The 19,538-nt window shown below is 33.5% G+C and overlaps 1 protein-coding gene across 2 annotated transcripts; it reads right to left on the reverse strand.

Moving 5' to 3' along the window:
- Positions 1-2,472: 2,472 nt before the first annotated feature.
- Positions 2,473-14,229, reverse strand: LOC111909237 (sister chromatid cohesion protein PDS5 homolog A). 2 transcript variants are annotated; one of them, XM_023905026.3, is made up of 33 exons: positions 13,993-14,229; positions 12,972-13,175; positions 12,697-12,878; positions 12,268-12,394; positions 11,950-12,168; positions 11,586-11,802; positions 11,351-11,496; positions 10,832-10,983; positions 10,605-10,754; positions 10,479-10,527; positions 10,187-10,378; positions 9,692-9,874; positions 9,375-9,529; positions 9,158-9,281; positions 8,627-8,776; positions 8,488-8,547; positions 8,263-8,399; positions 7,968-8,085; positions 7,754-7,882; positions 7,230-7,426; positions 6,942-7,098; positions 6,449-6,634; positions 6,233-6,316; positions 5,387-5,980; positions 4,943-5,029; positions 4,722-4,843; positions 4,559-4,610; positions 4,098-4,190; positions 3,979-4,016; positions 3,725-3,778; positions 3,453-3,619; positions 2,850-3,022; positions 2,473-2,762 (listed from the first exon to the last, which is right to left on the reverse strand). In XM_023905026.3, exons 1-33 carry the CDS (start codon positions 14,083-14,085, stop codon positions 2,706-2,708), a joined length of 4,848 nt encoding a protein of 1,615 aa, XP_023760794.1. In that variant the 5' UTR covers positions 14,086-14,229; the 3' UTR covers positions 2,473-2,705. The 2 variants fall into 2 exon arrangements, with proteins under 2 accessions (XP_023760794.1, XP_023760793.1); XM_023905025.3 differs by having other exon boundaries at positions 9,158-9,284.
- Between the last annotated feature and the right edge of the window lie 5,309 nt (positions 14,230-19,538).

Below are 19,538 nucleotides of genomic sequence, written 5' to 3' on the forward strand. Positions count from 1 at the left end.
GTAGGCGACTTAAATCTCGCGTCCAATCTCGTTTCTACTCGACAAGTCTGGGGCTCCCAACTCGTCGAGTAGCTCTTCAAAAATGAATAAATTATAATTAAATGCATACTAGGAATCAGGCGTTACATATTCATTAAAAAAAAGTAAAGGGTAAAGAATTGACTCTAAATCAGTTAAAGTAAACTTGATGTTGTGTTTTGATTGATTCAAGTTAGATGAATCAAGATCACGACGTGACATGATATGGTCGATTACATCTAAGAATGATAAAAAGATTAATATGACTTATAGGGTTTCATAAGAAAATTTAAAAAGGTGAAGTAAAAAAAACATACCAAAACATGAATTTGTAGGAAATTGTTGCTGTAAAATCGAGGCAAAATCAACAAACACAAAACTATGAACTGGACCCATAATATCAGTACATCTCTTAACAATAGTATTCCATTTCAACATAATTTACTGGTCTTGTCCGGTAATATTAAAACCTTCTTGTTTCTCAGCCATGTTAGGATTCTTTATCATTAAAGTGTCTCTAACATTTAGAAGATGTTGGAACCTATGGAACTGACTATTGAAAACACGACATTGTATCTTAGTGCCCTACAAAGAAAATAAGAATGTCACTCAATGATATAATAAACATATAACTAAAGGTTTGTATAATAAGAAGGTCAGTCAATTATTGAAAGCAACCTTTTCATCCATAAGAATCATTTCAATGGATAAGATTCGTTTCTTTGATTTTGGAATGAAGTTCCACAAGCTGAGTATCTGTGCTTTAAATGTGGTACATGTGATACCACACCAATGTCATTCAAGTAGCTGACGGTTGAATAGACATTATGCTGAAGGTAAACAGTGCACAAACATAGTCAAATATAAGATATTGAATTGAAATGCAAATAAATATAGAACACAGTTAAAATGAATTATGAAAACTTTGATGTGTTAGTTGAGAAATACATGTAATTAGTTAAGTTGATAATAATAAGTTTCAAAATTACCAAAAAGTAACAAAAATATATTCCATAAATCAAACTGACCAAATAGTTAAAAAAAAAATGGACGATAGTTTTCATATAAACTAGTAGAAAGATTAATTTCGTAAATCTTGTGTGTTCTGGAGCCAATTGAACCATTGACTGGTCCTGCCAACCCATAATCTTAACACAAGTATACCAATCTGGATTTCTCCATAAATCGTTGTATTTTTTATTTAGAAACGTTAAAGTAACAAATAAATTATGTTCATCTATATTCAAAGAAAAGTTTATATTTTTTTCCAGAAACGTTAAAGTAACATATTAGATATGTACCGAATGGAGACCGAAGGTTGAAGCCTATGGACGAACCGATTGGAAGATGATAGATACAAAATGCAGAACTCGTAGAAGGTTTGGAACAGTTTAAGTTTAAGAAAGAACGGAAGAAAATATGTATTGGTTTCAATATATAAAGTCAGATTACAAAAGATTTTGAAAATCCCTGAAATGTTGGGATGATAAAACTTGAAAGCAGAAAATTATGGAATGCAATCAAAATAAAATCCATTTATTATTATTTTTTTTTTTTTGAAAGTTATTATGAAATGCTTAATGATTTCGTTTGACCACCGAAACTATTGGAAGACAGTTATTAAATGATATCTAAGTGATTAGTTATTTACTTATTCAAACAATTTTGTATTAATATCACATATTTAAAATTCTGGATTTTTTTGTTAAGGTGTGAAATGATGACAAGTGGTAAAAGCTAACATGGCATTATGAGAAGATGACAAGTGGACATGAAAACTATTGTTTTATGAATTGAAAGTGAGTTTTGATGTTTGCATGGTCACGACCTTTAGGAAGGATACGAGTTTCTGTTTTTATATTTTTGTTAGACGCGATCTTTTAGGATCACCGAGGCGAGATGTGGGCTTCTTGGGTTGTGTCACACACAGATAGAAATATTATACTGATGCGACCAAGTCTGAGAGTAAGTAGGGTTATGAATGATTCCCCTTACCTGCTATCACAATGGTCATTCGTAATCCGGGATGAAAAGTCGGCACCTTTATCCGTATTGCAGGTTTGGAATATGGGTTTAGCTTTTGGATGAGAGCGTTGTTTAGTTACGTCGTTTGAAGACACACTCGTTAAAGAAGTATGTTTGTTTTCATTCTCTCACAACTCGTTTGTTCTTGTATCTTCTGCTATTATGCTTGTTTCCAAAGAAGATGATTGTAGAGATGTGCATATTGATTTGTAACAACAAAAAAATGTCCTATCCAAAAAGCCAGATTTCTTACAAGAAATTTTCATCTTATGAATATGTGACTTTACAAATAATATCCTACACATGATGTATGGACATATTTCCTCAAGGTATATTATAGTCGTAATGCTTGGGTACATGATAAACAGAAATTAAGATTGTTGCCTTCACCCTCATTACTCATACAAACAAACCTTTATTAGACAGACATAAAAATGAAACCGAAGGGATAGAAAGTTGAGTTTTACATGAAGAAGAGCTAAAGAGATGTACATTTGCAAAGAAAAGAAAAGGAACAACACATGTCAAAAACTATATCTGTACATTCAACAGTTAAGTAAGTCGGTTTTCCCTGTAGCAACCATACATACATACAACTTCACATTTTATTATTGGTGTAAGTAAAGTAACAATCTGATTGTAAATAATTATATGTCTTCCTCCTAAACCTGTTTGCTTTTGCTTACATCTGGTTTCCTAACTTTAGACTTCCATACACCCTGCAATGCATCAGAAACAACATTTTTATCATTTTTTATTCAATGAAATTGGAAGAAATAAATGGATTAAAAGTTGAAAATAGGTACAAGTGGCACGTCGTCGGAGAACTCCCCCTCGCCGGAATCTAAAGTTTTCCGGTCATCCGGCGACTGCCTCTTGACATCATCATCATCATCATCATCATCAGTTTGTTTCTTCAATGTATGTTTTTCCTCATCTCCTGAATGTCCTCCCTCTTGATCACTTGCCTCTTCTTCTTCTGCATAAGTAAAGATTATGATGCGATCTCAAACTCAATTTAACTTTTACCTCTGTTGTACCATTTCATTAAATAGCAACCAAGTTTTATATTGTCTTTTTTGTTCCAATGTTATGAAATGTTGCAACAGTTTCATTCAATAGCAACCAAGCAAACAAGTATCAATTTCTGTTGAAACATTAAAGAGACCATATATATGGTTATTGAAACCATTAAAGAGTTTCACAAAAATTGATACTTGGTTACTTACTATTATTCAATGAAATTGTTTCAACAAACTTGTGACGTCATATGTCCATGTCAACAAGAAAAACAAATCTTGATAACAATGGTTTGTTGCTATTTAGTGACATTGTACGCCCAAACAAAAAAGGAGTAGCTAAGATGAGATGATATCCTTAAAGTTAAAGAAGATGTTTGTTTTGTTCACCTGTGTCCAAATTATCAACCTTTGAGAAAGTGGCATGCTCGGATTCAGTTATATCCTCCTCAAGATCCTCTTTTGTTTCTCGTTTGGAATATTCAGGAATTTTTTGGAAAACTCTCTTCATTTTTTTTCTTGGGGTTCTTTTGCCTCTTGCCATTGGTGATGAAGATCTATATCATGTCAATGTTGCCCCATTAACACTTTTACTTTTTAATAAACACTAGCATTATTTCTCGTCTTGAAATTCAAAAAATTAACAGTTTTTTTTTACTCACATGTCAGCTAAGTCCTTAAATTTCTTGGAATTATCAGGAATCTTCTTAATAGACCTGCATTGCAAAACATTCAAGACCACATTTACATTAAATCCCTCATTACCAAAATCAAACTTAATGATGACAATATTAGCCTCAATCAATATGTTCCCATTATAAAGATGAACTTTATAAAGGGCTAAATGCAAGAAATAACAACCTACTTTTGTTTATTTGTCTATATATAAAAAAAAAATCATTGACTAGTCACTCACCCTCTTTTAGGGCCTGAACCTTTTGACACTTTATTCCGCTGTAAAGATAAGAGTTAAGCAAAATCAGAAATCATTTTTTTTGTAGTTTTAAAAAAATAAAAAAATAAATAAAATGAGACCTTTGTAGGAGGAGGCTTGGGAGTCTTGTCGATGAGCTTCCAGCGCTCTTTGTCCAAACGTAACACTTCAACCTCACCATCATTGTATAACACCTTCAATTCAATCAACATAAAATCAAATGTCAAATCTCAACCCACCCTTTTCTTTTCAAATACCAACCTACTTCCATTTAAATGCTCATTTTAGCATCCTGCTTTTATTTCTTCTTATTACACTTTGAAAGATTCACCTGATTATATAGCAAAGTGGAGACTTTCAAAGTGCAATGTTCTACAAGTACAATGAATAGAAAGAAATGAACGCAGGATGGGATGTTGTTATTAAAAAAAAAAAAATCAATGGAAGTACATTGGTATTTATTGCATTCATTCATCAAATGAACTACTAGTATTACATTATAGAAATGGCAGTAGATCATAAAATAGAAGGAAACAAACGTGTAAAGGAAGATAAAGATTACCACATGTTTTTTCTTTTGATGATCATACGCCTTCACCAAGCCTTCATAAAACCTGCAAATTCACAATTTACATGATTCTATTTCATTTCTTCTTATTAATAATTATTATAGTGTTGTACTTTAACAAGTATCCTTGTTGAGATATAAAAGAGAAACTACTGACACTTTATCCATAGGCCACCAAACTTGTATTCGCTTTCCAATCAAGTCTGTGGTGTGAGTTTCCTTTTCTTTTTCTTTTTCCTTTTCCTTTTCCTTTTCCTTTTCCTTTTCCTTTGTTGTGCACTGAAGAAAACGCAGGGTGGAAGTTAGTTAGTTAGTTAGTTAGTTATTGGTAGGGTCTCATTAAAAAAACAAAAGATGAGATAATTGATGAAACCAAACCTTTGCTAATCCTGCAATACTTTTTCGTTTGCGCTTTCTGACTGACTTGTGAATACCATCTGTATCTGTATACTTTTTAGGCATTTTCTGCATCACACAATTCATAAGTAACAAGTAAGGTGCTTGTTTCTTTCTGTCTTTTTTTTTCTCCTGTTAACTCCTGAACTGATAAAAGTGTACTCAATGGATAATGATATCTGTGCTGATATAAATATTGTTTCTTTTATAGACTGCATGCAGTGTCAGAATCCGAATAAATGACTATTCTAACCTCATGTTTAAAATTTACAAATAACAAATTACCATTTATTTAATTATGGTAATAAACTAAAACTGTACAATCTCACAATAAAAAAAATAACATGATAATTAATCATAATAATCTGGAAAAAAAAAATGCGAAAACTATAAAACTGAATCCAGATATTCGTTACAGGAATTTACCTCGTGATCAGTGTCATCAGGATTCCCATGGTCTTCTGTTTGGATATTATGAGGTTCATCAAAGTCAGTGGATTGAATATGGTCTTCAGAAGAAACTTTGTTTTCTGAAACTGAAACAGTGTCGGTGTGAGGTTGTTCATCATCAATCATTTTGATGTTCTCAAAAGCTGATAATCCCTTTGAAGATGACTTTTGACGTTTGGGTTTGAGAGAAGACACAGAGACATTTGTTGATTCATGATGTTTTATTGTTCTTTTCCTTTTTCGCTTTTCATCATCATCATCAACAACACCTTTATTCTCTTCATCATCATCATCATCACCAGTACCATTCATGGAACTCAATTTATTCGTCATCATATCTGAATTATCCAAATTTATTTCTTTCACCATCCCTAAAATATCAACATTATTATTATTGTTATTGTTATTATTGTTATCACTTTCTGAAGCAGCAGCTGGTGTAGATTCACTTTTAACAGGAACAGCCTTTCTTTCCTTTGCTCCTTTGGCTTTTAGTATTTTCAACACTGTTCCTAAAGGCACCTCTTTACCATCTTTTTCAATCTCCTTCAGTATATCAACCTCTGCAACCTGATGGATTGGAACACAACACAACACAGCATTCTAAATTTATTTCTTTGCTAAATAAGTCCTTCTACTTTGAAATATCTAAACCAATTATGGCATTGTATTTGTACTTTCAATTTTTTTTTTCTTATTAGGACATTAACTTTTGAAAAAACTACCCTATTACTGAGTAGATTTTCAAAGTAAAGAAATCTTGCATTTAGCCCTATAACTAAGTATAACAAATAAGAAGTAATAAATGAAGGAATAACATACATTTTCATTAGCTTCCATGTTAAGGGAGTCAAAGTGGGCAACAGAACTAGCATCAGCCAACCATGTCTTCTGCCCTTCAGTGACCTGTTGTTGTATTTTCAAGTTTACAAAATTTATGACTGATTCATGCATCTATTATAAAGGTTAACAACATCAACATGTTTGAATAATTATGTCATAGATATGATCAAATAGATACGATTAAAAAGAACTTACATCAGTTTGAACCTCATCTTTTTTCTCCTTTTCTTCTTCTTCTTTTTTGTCTTGTTTCTTTTCAAGTGGTTTGTACAACAGTAGAGGTAAAGGCACATGTGCTAGTATTGGTTCCTGAAGATCTTGTTGCTTTTGTGCTAAGCGTTTGGTGATTGAGAAGCATAGATCACAGATTGCATATGAGTTCTGGACATGTAAATAAACTTAACCATCTATCACATGACAATAAAAAAATGAAAGTATTACAGCATTCTACTCAATAAGTCACTATAGTTTGCAAATCCACCCAATTATACTATAGCATTCGACTTTCAACTTCTTTTATGAGGAAGTTATACTTTGAAAATCAGCCCAAACATAGCAGTGAAAATTGCTTTGTATGGGATCAACAAGGCAACATTACTGTAATTGGTAGATTTTTAAAAGTACAAAGTTGTAATTAAAAAAAAAAATGAAAGTATGATGTTATAATAAACAAATCAATTGCTAATACCTTTGACATGTTTGTATCTACAGCATCTTGGGAGCTTCTGATGCTTCGAAGAATTGAAAGTACTGAAATAACCTCTTCCTTCTTTAGACTATTATCAGGCTTCCCATCTTCACAATCACCACCAATTGCCAACATAGAAAGAAATAAATACAATTTCCTGGAAGATAAGAAAAATACATATATATCTTTTTCATTCAAAGAATCAAATTCAACAGGTATAGATAGTATGCAATGCATTCAATTTCAATTGAAAAAAATAAATAAATAAATAAATAATCATATACCTACCTGTATGTGGGTTGATATGCTTGAAGATCCTTGCATTCATGAAGATTTGGAAAAGAAGGATGATGAGCAAATGCATGAACCAAATAGGGAAGAATGTAAGTACTGTGAACTACCCATGAGTTCACATCACTTTGTCTTGCCTTTCCTTGCTGACACATCTGAATGATGTCACTCAGATTATTACTATTCTCCTTATCCTGCCAAAAATAATTTCCCAAATTCAACTTCAATATTCACAACTTTTCTTAGTCTCTTTACCATAGCCATAGCAGCATCCTACTTTCATTTCTTCCTATCTAACCATTTTACTCAAAAGAAAAAAAAAATCTACCCAATAATAGCAAAACATCAATAACAATTTTCATTGCTATAATTGGATAGGTTTTTTTTTAAGTATAATGTCCTGAGTTGATCATAGGATGTTATATAAGGCACAAATAAATGAAAGTATGTTGCTATTTCTTGTATTTAACCCTATATACTTCCAACATAATGAAATTTGAAAAAGATCTGGTTAGGGTAACCTCAGAATTCTCTTCCTGAGATCCTATTCCCAATAAGAAAGCACAAGCATATTTCGGGTCCAAACTTCGATCCTTGATGTATTGATGAACTTTTTTGAGAAATAGTTTCCTAACTTCAGGGAATCCAACCTACATGAATCGTTAAAAGAGAAAGATAATTATAAAGTATAACAAAAAAACGGGTTTAAATAATATTTGCAAGTGAAATGTTTACCTCTGAAGTTCTCAAGGTGAGGTAGAAGACATCAATAGGAATCTTTTTATCCCAATGCTTTGACAAACGAAGAATAGCCTTAGCTGAAGCTAGCTTCAAATGGGCCTTATCAACACAACTGGGAGAAGAAGAAATGGAAAACTTAGAATACAAACTAACCAATTATAGCATTGTACTTTCAATTTTTTTTCTTATTATGACATTATACCTTGAAATGAAAGCAAGATGCTATAACAAATGAAATCAATGAAAGTGCATTGCTATTTCTTGCATTTAACCCTATGACACAAAGTACCTTGATTCAATATCTTTTGAGATTTCCCCAATAGAAAGTATGTTCTTGAGGTCTTGTATCAGTTCACTTATCCCAACACGAAGATGTGCATCTTTAACAGGCAAATAGCTCTTTACCAAAGCTTTTATGCCAAATATCTACACAACAAAACAAGACCAATAAACTTACAAATTTAATCAAAACTTGAATTTATACATATGACTCCAAGTAAACCAACCAACCAACCTTCCATGAACAAAGTTCGCTTCTATCATTCCAAGATTCTTTTGCTTCATCTTTTGGTTTCTAAGACATGGTGAAACAAAATTCACATTAATCAATCATACTGAATCACAAGCATAACATTGAAAATGGATTCAAGTACCTCACTGCACCCTAAGATGTCTTTCTTTATAAACCCTTCAATTTTACTCTCTTGGGTTTCAAAAACTGGCATAGCAGCTTGTGCTATGCAGCCCAGAGACTGTAGCACGGAGGGCAAATGTGTCTTTTTCTCTAGCATATCCACAAGTCTCTGTACAGTTTTCAAGAAACATCAAACAAGTGTCCTCGAGGCAACTTCAGAATAAGGTATGTTTGCCTTTGGTTGGCTGGAATGGAATGGAATGGAATTACACTCCATGATCATGTGTAGGAATGGGAGTTAATTTTCATATGAATTTTTTATGGTTTAGTTTTAACCCTATTCGACAACGATAATTATAGATATGTTTAAAAATTAAAATCATGAAACTCTTGATGAAAGATTTCACGAATGGTCCATTCAGGCAAAAAATAAACAGGTTTTTTCATTCCAATCCAATGGAATGAACCATTCCATTCCATTCCTTGTCTGATTCCGTGATAGCAAACAGTGGCTACATTATAAATAATATATGATATGAAGATGGAAAACCTTGTAAAGAACAGAAAGTGACTTAAGCCCATCATCCTTTGTTATAGCTGCTAACGCGTGTACTGCATATTTGGCTTGCCTCCTACTACCTTCTACACATATTCTCTCCAATAGGAGATCTAACCTACTGCAATTCAATAATATTAATTAATATACAATAATAATAATAATAATAATAACATAAATTGTGTATTTAAAATTAATATTCAAACCAAACCTAGATGATTCTCCCAATTGGTCACGAATAGCTCCACCAGCTTTTGCTAGAACATGCAAAACACCTTCCTTGATTACTTCATTCTCATCTTCAAGAAAATGGACCAAATCTTTTTCAGTCCCACTAAGCAATGATGGCCTGAAGGATGCAAGGATCTGGAAATATATCATATTTATGTCGAGATTATTATAACAAACAACCACTATCACTATCAAAACTATAAAAAAAAAAAAAAAAAAAAAAACATTCTTATTGTTTCCCAATACAATTGAACCAAAAATAAACAGCACAGCATATTGTCATCAATAAAATATTACCACAAGTAAATTCATGCAAGATTGAGATAGCAGTTTGTTTCCAGAAGATTTGTGTAGGTCCACCTCCAAAAGAATATCTTTAACATAATCCTTGTTAAAGAGTATGTATGAGCATTTCATGGAGAGAGTGCTCAGAATTCCATAAAGTGGATGCTTCTGACCAACAATCTTAAGCAATTCATCCTGTAAAAACCATTTCATATTGTTTATGTACTAAATTCTCGGATTAAATGCAAGAAACATCAATGTACTTTCATTGATTTTGTTATTATAATCTGTTATAGCATTGTACTTTGAGAGATCTACCTGATTATAGCAATGTTCATTCAAATACAAGGCAATTTTCACTACTATAATTGGGTTAGACTTCTTCTCAATAGAATTAGAAAAAAAAACAAACTGAAAGTACAATGCTATAAATAGGTAGATTTTTCAAGAAAACAATGAAGTATCATATTACAATGTTGTAATAGAAAGAAAAGAAAGTTTTATTACGCGTGATTTGAAAGTTTGAAGAGAATTGGTATTGGGATCAAGAAGTGCTGTGAATATCTTCCAAACATTAGCATCCTTTAGTTGATGAAGAAGCAGGAAATCTGCCTCAGCTTTTGTGGGATCTGTGAAACAGTGAGACATGAAACGAAAGATAAGAGCCACTTTCTTCTGAAGCTCTGAAGCATCACCATCCTGCAATTCAATAAAAACATATTTGTAATTAATTTTCCACTGTTTATTGTGTAAAAAACTAAAAACAGTGATGTATTGTTGATAAAAAAAGAGAGCAAACCTTATACATCTGCCTGAGATAAAGATACTTTTGTAACTCTAGTTGTAACCTGCAATCCAAGTATAAGTTTTTTTAATTTAATAGAAAAGTTTTTGTATTTATCAAAGCACAATTAGGAAAACAAACCTTTGCTTCTGCTCCAGTATTTTCTCTAAAGCTTTTACCTCAACTTTATCAAATTTTGAGAGTAGTTTGACCCAAGCTTTGACCTTATCTCTGACAGAGAATTCAGGTGGAAAGAGGGACATGCATAAAATGTATTCCACTGTGTCTGATCTGCAACTCATAATGATGTTGATGTTACAAACTTACAATAACAATATTCTTTACTTGAAATATAAAATATAAAATACCTCAAATCTTTGTCAAAAAAACATCTTAAAATTCGTCCAGGAATCCAATCATAGTCATCACTCACATTCACATTCAAACCAGCCATTTGCTTCAAGCAGCAAGTTCTGTATATATCAGATAGCCTCTCCATGGTATACTTCTTCACAGGGAGCTGTATTATAATTTATAATAACATTAATTTACCACATCCATATATACACCTATATAAGAAAAGGGACACATGCAAGAAATCGCAACATACTCTCATTTATTTTTTATTACAGCATTATACTTTGAAAGATCTACTTGATGATAGCAATGTCATTCAAATACAAAGCAATTTTCACTCTATAACTCTTTAAGATTTTTCAAACCATAATAAGAAAAAAAAACTAAAACTACAATGCAATACTAAGTAGACTTTTCAAAGTACAATGCCTTAAATAAGAAAAATGATGAAAGTAGAATGAAAGTGCATTGGTATTTAATTTATTGCTGGAAAGTGAGAAAAAGAGAGTTTGAGTTTTATATATAATTACAGATTTGTCACGAAGTCGATCAGCTAGAAGCTTTATGGATTTGGTAGAAATAGAAGATAACTCATGGCATGCAATGTCAGACACCACTGCAACCACTTTTTGGCGTATGGTTTCATCATAATCCAACAGTCGGTCACACAGAGCACCTAACAAAAAAAAAATCAAGGAAGTAAGTAACTGAATAATGAAATTGTATAATAATAATGTATAGATAAATGAGGAAGGAATTAGTTACCAATTAACTGAGGAGATTCTGGTCTGAAAGGATTGGATAACATAGAAAGCTTGACATGTTCAAGAACAGACATTCGAACCTCAACAACTCTATCAGTCAGCCTCCTTAAAAACTCCAAAAGGATTGGCTGAAATGTCTCAGGAATCACAGATCCTGGGATACAGAAAAGCTCTCCCACCAGTTTCACCACTTTTAACCGCATCTCTACTTTATCTGTCTGTGAAAAAATTTAAATAAAATAAAATGTCCCAACTCCTGTCACCTCACCCCAGTATTTAAATGATGTGAACATTCTTTAGATATATATATATATATATATATATATATATATATATATATATTTTTAAAAAAAAGGTGTAATTACCAGAAGCTCTCCAGTTATGTAGGGCACAATTCCCACCAAGGCTTGAGGAGCAGAGCGGTAGATGTTATAGATGATTTCATGGTAATCAATCTGAGAAAGTACAGAATTGCCCTCTGATGACATTGATTTTAGAATGAACTGCTTTATACCAGGTTCAAGTTTTCCTGCACATTGTGCTATCACATTCATAGCCAGCCTCCTTGCAGCCATTGTTATCGCCTGCAAAAATCACATTTTTTTTTTATTTTAAATTAAATCTTAGTTGAGAATTTGAAAGAGAGAGAGAACCATTAATAAATAAATAAATAGAGAGGTTACTTTCTTATCTCGGCCTAAAACAGATAGAATAACAAGCAAAAGGTCATTGTTGATGTCCTCACTCTCTTCCAAAAGAAGCACCATGATTGTCTTCATTGATGTGATAACAGTCTCCGAATGCTCATCACTGCATGTACTCAAGCCACAGTGATGACTTTAGTGCAACAAATACCAACCTACTTTCATTCATTCATTTTTTACTTTTATTATAATGAAAGCTCATGAAATTTGCTGATCATTCTACAATACACAAATACATGAAAGTGGTTTGCTGGTTTTAGCATTTAGCCTACTTTAAATTTTGCATCAACTATATATGAAGTAAATGATAAAAATATAACTTGGCATAAACTGAACTGCATAAAGATGATTTAAGCCATTATAATGAGACTTCACTACAACCCCATTTAATCATCAACAAAAACAAACCTGGCAACAGCAAAAAATGTTCTGAACATTTCGTTGACTAAATCATCGCATTCAAGATCCAACATCACAATGCAGGATCTGTATTTAGCTACTGTTTCCAAGATAGTAACTCTCCTCCCAAAAGATGGGCTTTTTGTATCACGTAGCCCACTGAATGTGCTTACAATCAAACGAAAAATATCCTGAGGAATGTCAAACACCAATTAGGATCCAAAAATCATGCAACTAAGGAATGGAATGGAATTGTCCATTCCATTCCAAGCAAAAAGTTATACCTTTAAAACATGATCATCATATGGGGCGACAGGAGCAGTCACTCTGGTTATCTCACATGTACAAGTTGCAACAAGAAGCTTAACTTCTTTGTCATGATGTTTTAGCAACTCTGGCTTCACAATGGCATTTATAAAAGGCTGCAAAGATGCCAATACTTCTTTTGATGGTGATTGATCCACCTCACACATACATGATGCCGCTTGCTGCAGTAAAGTAGAACAGACATACGCATAACTCTACAAGGGTATTTCAGTATTTTTTAACAAGGAGGAAAGTATGGGAATTGAATTCCATGGGTTTTAGGATGGAATGTTGAAATCCATTGGTCAAAGGATTTTGTAAGTTCTAATGGAAACCAAATGCGTGATTGGAATGGAATTCAAATCCAACCAATTTTCACCCACGACTTATCTTCCTGATTCCTTCAAACTTCAAAACCAGCCCTAATTCCAACAAACTTTCACAAGATTTTCAGGAATTCTCTCCCAAAAGATACAAACGTTTCCTCAACTAAAAAAGACACCGTAGAAACCATATTGAAATCGTTTCTCTTTTTAAAAAACTGTAAAATCTTTACCTTAAGACATCATAAAGCAGGTTTTTTATTGAATGAAAACTCGAAAGTGGAATGGGAAACGGTCTAATTATTGGCCCGAGCGAATGGTAAAGCTTACCATATTCCCCACTCCTTGAAACTAAACCCTAATTTTAAACAAAATTCACAAATAATTTCAGGTGACCCATGAATATCCCCAAAATACGTTATTTATTCCTGAATCAACAAGCTGCGAAGTTGAAATTCTTCCCTACCCCAAACAATGAAATCAAAATTAAAGAACATGGAGGCAAATTTCAACAAATTTGAAACCGTTAAATTGAAAGGCAATATTTTCCGTGGACCAAAATTCAGAACAACAAAGCAAAACAAGTAGAAAATCCGGAAGAAACCATTGTTCTAAGAACATAGAAAACAAAGTCTTCAAAAGTTGGTAGACTTTGAGTGCAATGAGGAGCAAGTACCTTTAAAAGCTTGATAAGAGCATCTTTATTTGCAGGTGGGTTCTCAAGCTTGGATCCAACTTCCTTCAGCAGGGTTTGAAGCTTTTCAGCCATTGTTTATGTAGTTGTGTTGTAGTTTTTGTTTTTAAATCGCCATAGAAAACTGTGAGAGAAGAGAAGAAAGAGAAGGGGTTTTTTTTTGTTTCGAAGAAGAAGCGAAACCTGTCTGAAAATTTGAAGAGAATTTGTTTTCCGGCAATATTTATCCACGCTCGCAACTTTAAAGTCTTTAAGATCGGATTTTACGAACACGGAAACATCAACGTCAATATGTAAAAAGTAAAAAAACCTTCTTTAAACAGTTACAAGTATATTATGTCAATGTGGATCTCAAAATCACTTCAAAATTAACACATTACACCTTATTCATATATATTCTCAAAATAAATAAATAAACCTTTAAACTTTTAATTTGTTATAAAATGTTAATTTATGGAGAATGTTATATTCTAGTGAAATATCAAGACAAAAAGGAAATGTAACGATGGAATGAAATTACAAACTATTAAACTAAGTCATTTTAATTTATTACTATAACTGATTAGCAAAAAATATAATTATTCAAGTATATTTATGGATACCTTATTAAGTTACAAAGTAATTAACAAAAAAGCTAACTTGATAGAGAAAATGTGAAAGTAATTAAAAATATTAAGTTTTTCCAAAAAATAATCAAAAATAACCACAAAATTGTCCAAACATCGTTATTTACAATTCCACATTATATCCTACGAAATCGTCTGGCCTACAAAATTCACCGATATAAAAACAAAAAAAAAAAAAAAATCATTTTACAATAAAAATGTTATTTCTAATTTCCTTCAAATCTATTTCCAAACTTTGATTTGAATTTCAAATTTCATATCCTACACATATCGATCCTAAATTTATATCGTTAAGTTATTTATATTATTCAACAAAATTTTCAATGTCAGAGATCATCGTTTTCCTTATTGAGAAATCGTCCATTTGTAGTGACCATCATTTTCACAATGGTTATCTATCGATGTGGAAAATGGTGAATATGCAATACCCTTTTGTAAAATGACATTTTTAATTAATCAATATTTTATGTTACACAAATGTGGGGTGTTTGAGTTTTTAGTAAACTAATAAAAGAATTTCACATGTAGAACCACCCCCACCCCAGCCCTCATGTGTTGGATGTTTAAATAAAATTTTCATTTTTAGTTCAATACATACATACAATTTATTCTTATCAACATTCAAAGGTATGTTAAGAGTAAAAATAGTTATCAGAGTACAATCCCAAAATCATAAAGTGCGGAAACATGGATGGATATGTTGCGATCAAGTCAGAGCCTTCTCTTTTAAACTTGAAATACTTGAAACCATAAATATGAATTGTAAGCACAAAACTTAATGAGTTCCCGAAAATACCATATACTATACATAAATGTCAGCTCAAGGTTGAACCGGGTCTGTTTCACCCTCGAGTCTATTTCAACTCACACGACAACTCAAGGATGTATCGGGTCTATTTCACCCCTGAGTCTATTTCAACTCAAATGACAACTCAGGGCTATATCGGGTCTATTTCACCCCTGAGTCTATTTCAAACTCACTAACCGAATCATAAGCGTTGATGCTGTCGAGCTCCTCACAGTGAACAATCCAAATTATCCCTAAGCAATAATCAAGGCAATTCCCATAGTCCAATGTCCAATTCATACTCTATCATATCAATAAGTAAAATACTATTTTACCTTTCCCACATCTGACCCAACAACTCATGGCAACCCTGAAGACCTAAGGCCTAAAAATGGCCCATAATGGAACCATGGTGCGTACGCCCCGCATACTACTCTAGTACGCCCGGCGTACGGTGTAGAAATCCAAAAATGCCATTTTTAGGTCTTATTCCTGTAAGATCTATTGGATTGGTGTCTAAGCCATAACTATATTTGGTATGTACTTAACCCGGTTGTAGCATGGTCCTTTTGGGTTGTCTTCACCAAAACAACTTGACTAGATAAATAATAGAGAAATAGGTTATTATGATTTATTAATATATTATATGAATAATATAGTAAATGAGAGATCATATTGATTAATTAATATTGGCCAATAATTAATTAAGAATTAATTTTGTGTTCAAAATATATTAATTGAACCTAGGGGACTAAAATTGCAATTATAAGATAACTGAATTTTAGGTTGTGGATCCCTTAGAAGGGGATGGACGAAATCAATATGGAAGCCCACATTGAATTCGTCAAAGGCCTTGCTTCTGGAAGGGTCTTTAGACTGCTTAAGGCCTAAGCAATTCGATTGGGGTTTTGATTGAAACCCTAGCAGCTCACATATAAGGAACCCCTTGGCTTGCATTTTTCGGCTACCACAACCCTAAGAAGAGTTCCAAGAGCTGAAAATTACCTTCCCTTCCTCTATATTATTCTCCAACTTGCTTTGGTGTTTGTGATCTATTAGAGGCATACCATTTGAGGTGCTAAGGTTCTCAAAAGCTCAAGATCTTCAAGCAACAATCAAGGTAACATTCTTACTAGTTTATTTATGTTGATTTTAAGTTTTGTTGTATGCTAGATTAGGGTTTGCAAGTCTTGGACAATTGTTGCATGTATAAATAGAAAAACTAGATCTAAGCATTAGGGTTTGCATGAACATCATAGGAGTGTTGTTTTGCTCATAACCCAACAGTGGTATCAGAGCCTAGATCGTTTATCTTTTGTATTTGATGCATAGATAATTTGTTCAAGCTCAAAAGTCAGAAATTTCCGCCTCTGATTGATGGACTCGTTGAGTCACCAAATGAACACGGCGAGCCAGGGCTACTCGGCGAGTCGGCTCGTCTGGTGGCTAATTTGTTGGGATTTTGACTAAAATTGAATTGAGATAATTACCAAAAACAATTTTGACTGATAAAACTCGATTTTTTCAATATGGTATTGATTATCCTAATTCAATTGAAGGATAATTGTCAAAGATAAAATAATTACTTCTTTTATAAGATAAATTTAATTATTTGTATTTTTTATTTGAATTATCTTGTAAAGGAAAATATTAGGTCAAATTATATGATAAATATTAATAAAATGATTAATTAATAATTTTTCAAATTTGATCTAAAAGATGTTTTGAAAAGTTTCAAAACTGCCCTCAAGTTTTGGAATTTAAATTTTTTATTAAAAGTTTATTTTTGAAATATTTAAATTCTAAACCCTATAATTTTACAGGTTTAAAATTCAACCATTATACTATTATAATATTTTAAGATTAATAATATACATATGTATAAGATTAAGCTAGTCTTACTGTTAGTAGGCCTCATTCACGAAGTCGATCTATAAGGGGGGTATAAGGTTGTTGCCTATAAAATGACAGTTTAGGACTTGAGGACTGTGAGACAATACTTGGGACGAGTATGAGTAGGTGTGAAAGGTAGTAGATGCATATACTACCGGATCAGGGAAAGTCACAAGGTTACCAAGAAGCTAGTAATTGATTTCGTTTTATTCAAGTACGTCATTACCATCGTTTCAGTAATGACTAAGAAGATGATTGTTATTCCGACCCTGGTGGTCATATCTGTAACAACATAATTTTTAAAAACAAATTTTTCATTTTTGCAAACATCAAAACCATCGTTTAATATTCCAAACTCAAACATAAACAATGTTATCACAACAAAACACATCCCATGATCATAAAAACAGTTTCTCCGTCAGTGTGTACAATCACGTCGGCACCTTCCCACGGTCCTCGCTAGTACCTGAAACACATAACACAACAACTGTAAGCATAATTGCTTAGTGAGTTCCCTAAAATACAACTTACGCACATACGCCTTTCCAGGCCCTGACCTTCCGGTCCATGTGTCTCAGGGGACTTCCGTCCCGACTAGGTAAACCTTCCGGTCCTACCTACATCAACCTTACGGTCCACATCACAACGCCTTCCGGCCCATAACATATACGCCTTCCGGCCCATAACATAAAGCCTTCCGGCCCATATTAAGCATATCATACATGGCGCATATAAACGATTAACTTATCACATACAATGCATATAACTCATAACATATCCGACCTTCCGGTCACACGATAAAACCATTCCGGGTACAGTATAGTGAGAATACTCACCTCGTGGAAAGTCTAAGATCTCGCGTACTCGATATCTCCAAATCCCAACGACGACTCTACCTCACCTAATCATAAAAAATATCATTTAATAATCAAAGACTTCCACAACTAAAACTTTACCCCCTTATCATCATTCCTTAGAGGGTAAAAGACCATTTTACCCTTCCTTGACCCAGAGTCTTCATGTTGACCAAAACCCTAAAAGTCAACAAAAGTCAACCCTATGAGTACGCGGGGCGTACTGCTTGATGTACGCGGGGCGTACATCGCCAACCCATGGATCAGGGTCTCCACCTAGTATGCTGTGCGTACTAGGAGTTACGCCCAGCGTAACCATCAGACTTTAGCATACATCATTTCTTGTCTTAATCGGTTAAGCCATTACTCCAACTTCTAGATCCGGCTCTATTTATGCGTCTATACCCATAAAGTCGAGACCTTTAAGCCTTGGCATGGCTGTAAAGGCTCCAACACTTCTTAACATCATTCTATTCCAACTCAAGGACCTAGATCTCATGCATGGTACAATATTCACGACCAAGATTACATTTTTATGAGTCTACAACTTACATAGATCAGAAATATGAAGGATCTAAGCTTATGGAGACCATTTGCTCAAAAAGTCTCCACCTTTGAAACTAAAACCCTAGAAAATGGTACAAGAACTATAGGACAAGATCCGAACTTTTTACCTTATAATGAAGCTTCAACCTTTGCAAAGCTCAGATCCACACTTGAATACCACTTCTAGCCTTCCAAATGAGCTCCTCTTCTCCTTTGCTACCTTGAAATGGCACCACCAAGCTTAGAATACTCACAAATGGCCTAAGAACGGATGCACACTCTCTTTAGGGTTTCTTTATGAGGGATGGTGGCTGAGAAGTCGAGCCACACATTCCTTTTATAGCCCTCCGAATGAATTAGGGTTTTTAGGTTTGGACCGATTACACCCCGCGTAACCTTTGGTACGCCCAACGTACCTGAGGGTGAACGCGTCCAAATGAAGCGCGCGAGTACGCGCAGCGTACTCGCCTAACATGAAAACCTTAAATGGCAACATAACAAAGATGAAGGGCTAAATAGAAGGGTACCTGGATTTTGGGCTGTTACAATTCTCCCCCACTAGAACCAGACTTCGTCCCCAAAGTCTCATACCGAAAACAACTTCGGATACTGATCCCGCATCTCAGCCTCGGACTCCCATGTCAGCTCGGACCCCTTCCGATGTTGCCACTACACTTGTACCAAGGGTACTTCCTTGTTCCTTAGAACCTTAACCTTTCGATCCCTGATCGCCACTGGCCTCTCCACATAGTTCAGGACTGCATCCACCTGAATATCATCTAATGGCACCACTACCAACTCGTCGGCAATGCATTTCCTCAA

This window comes from Lactuca sativa, chromosome 1 (genome assembly GCF_002870075.4).
Source record: "Lactuca sativa cultivar Salinas chromosome 1, Lsat_Salinas_v11, whole genome shotgun sequence".
Lineage (NCBI taxonomy): Eukaryota > Viridiplantae > Streptophyta > Magnoliopsida > Asterales > Asteraceae > Lactuca > Lactuca sativa.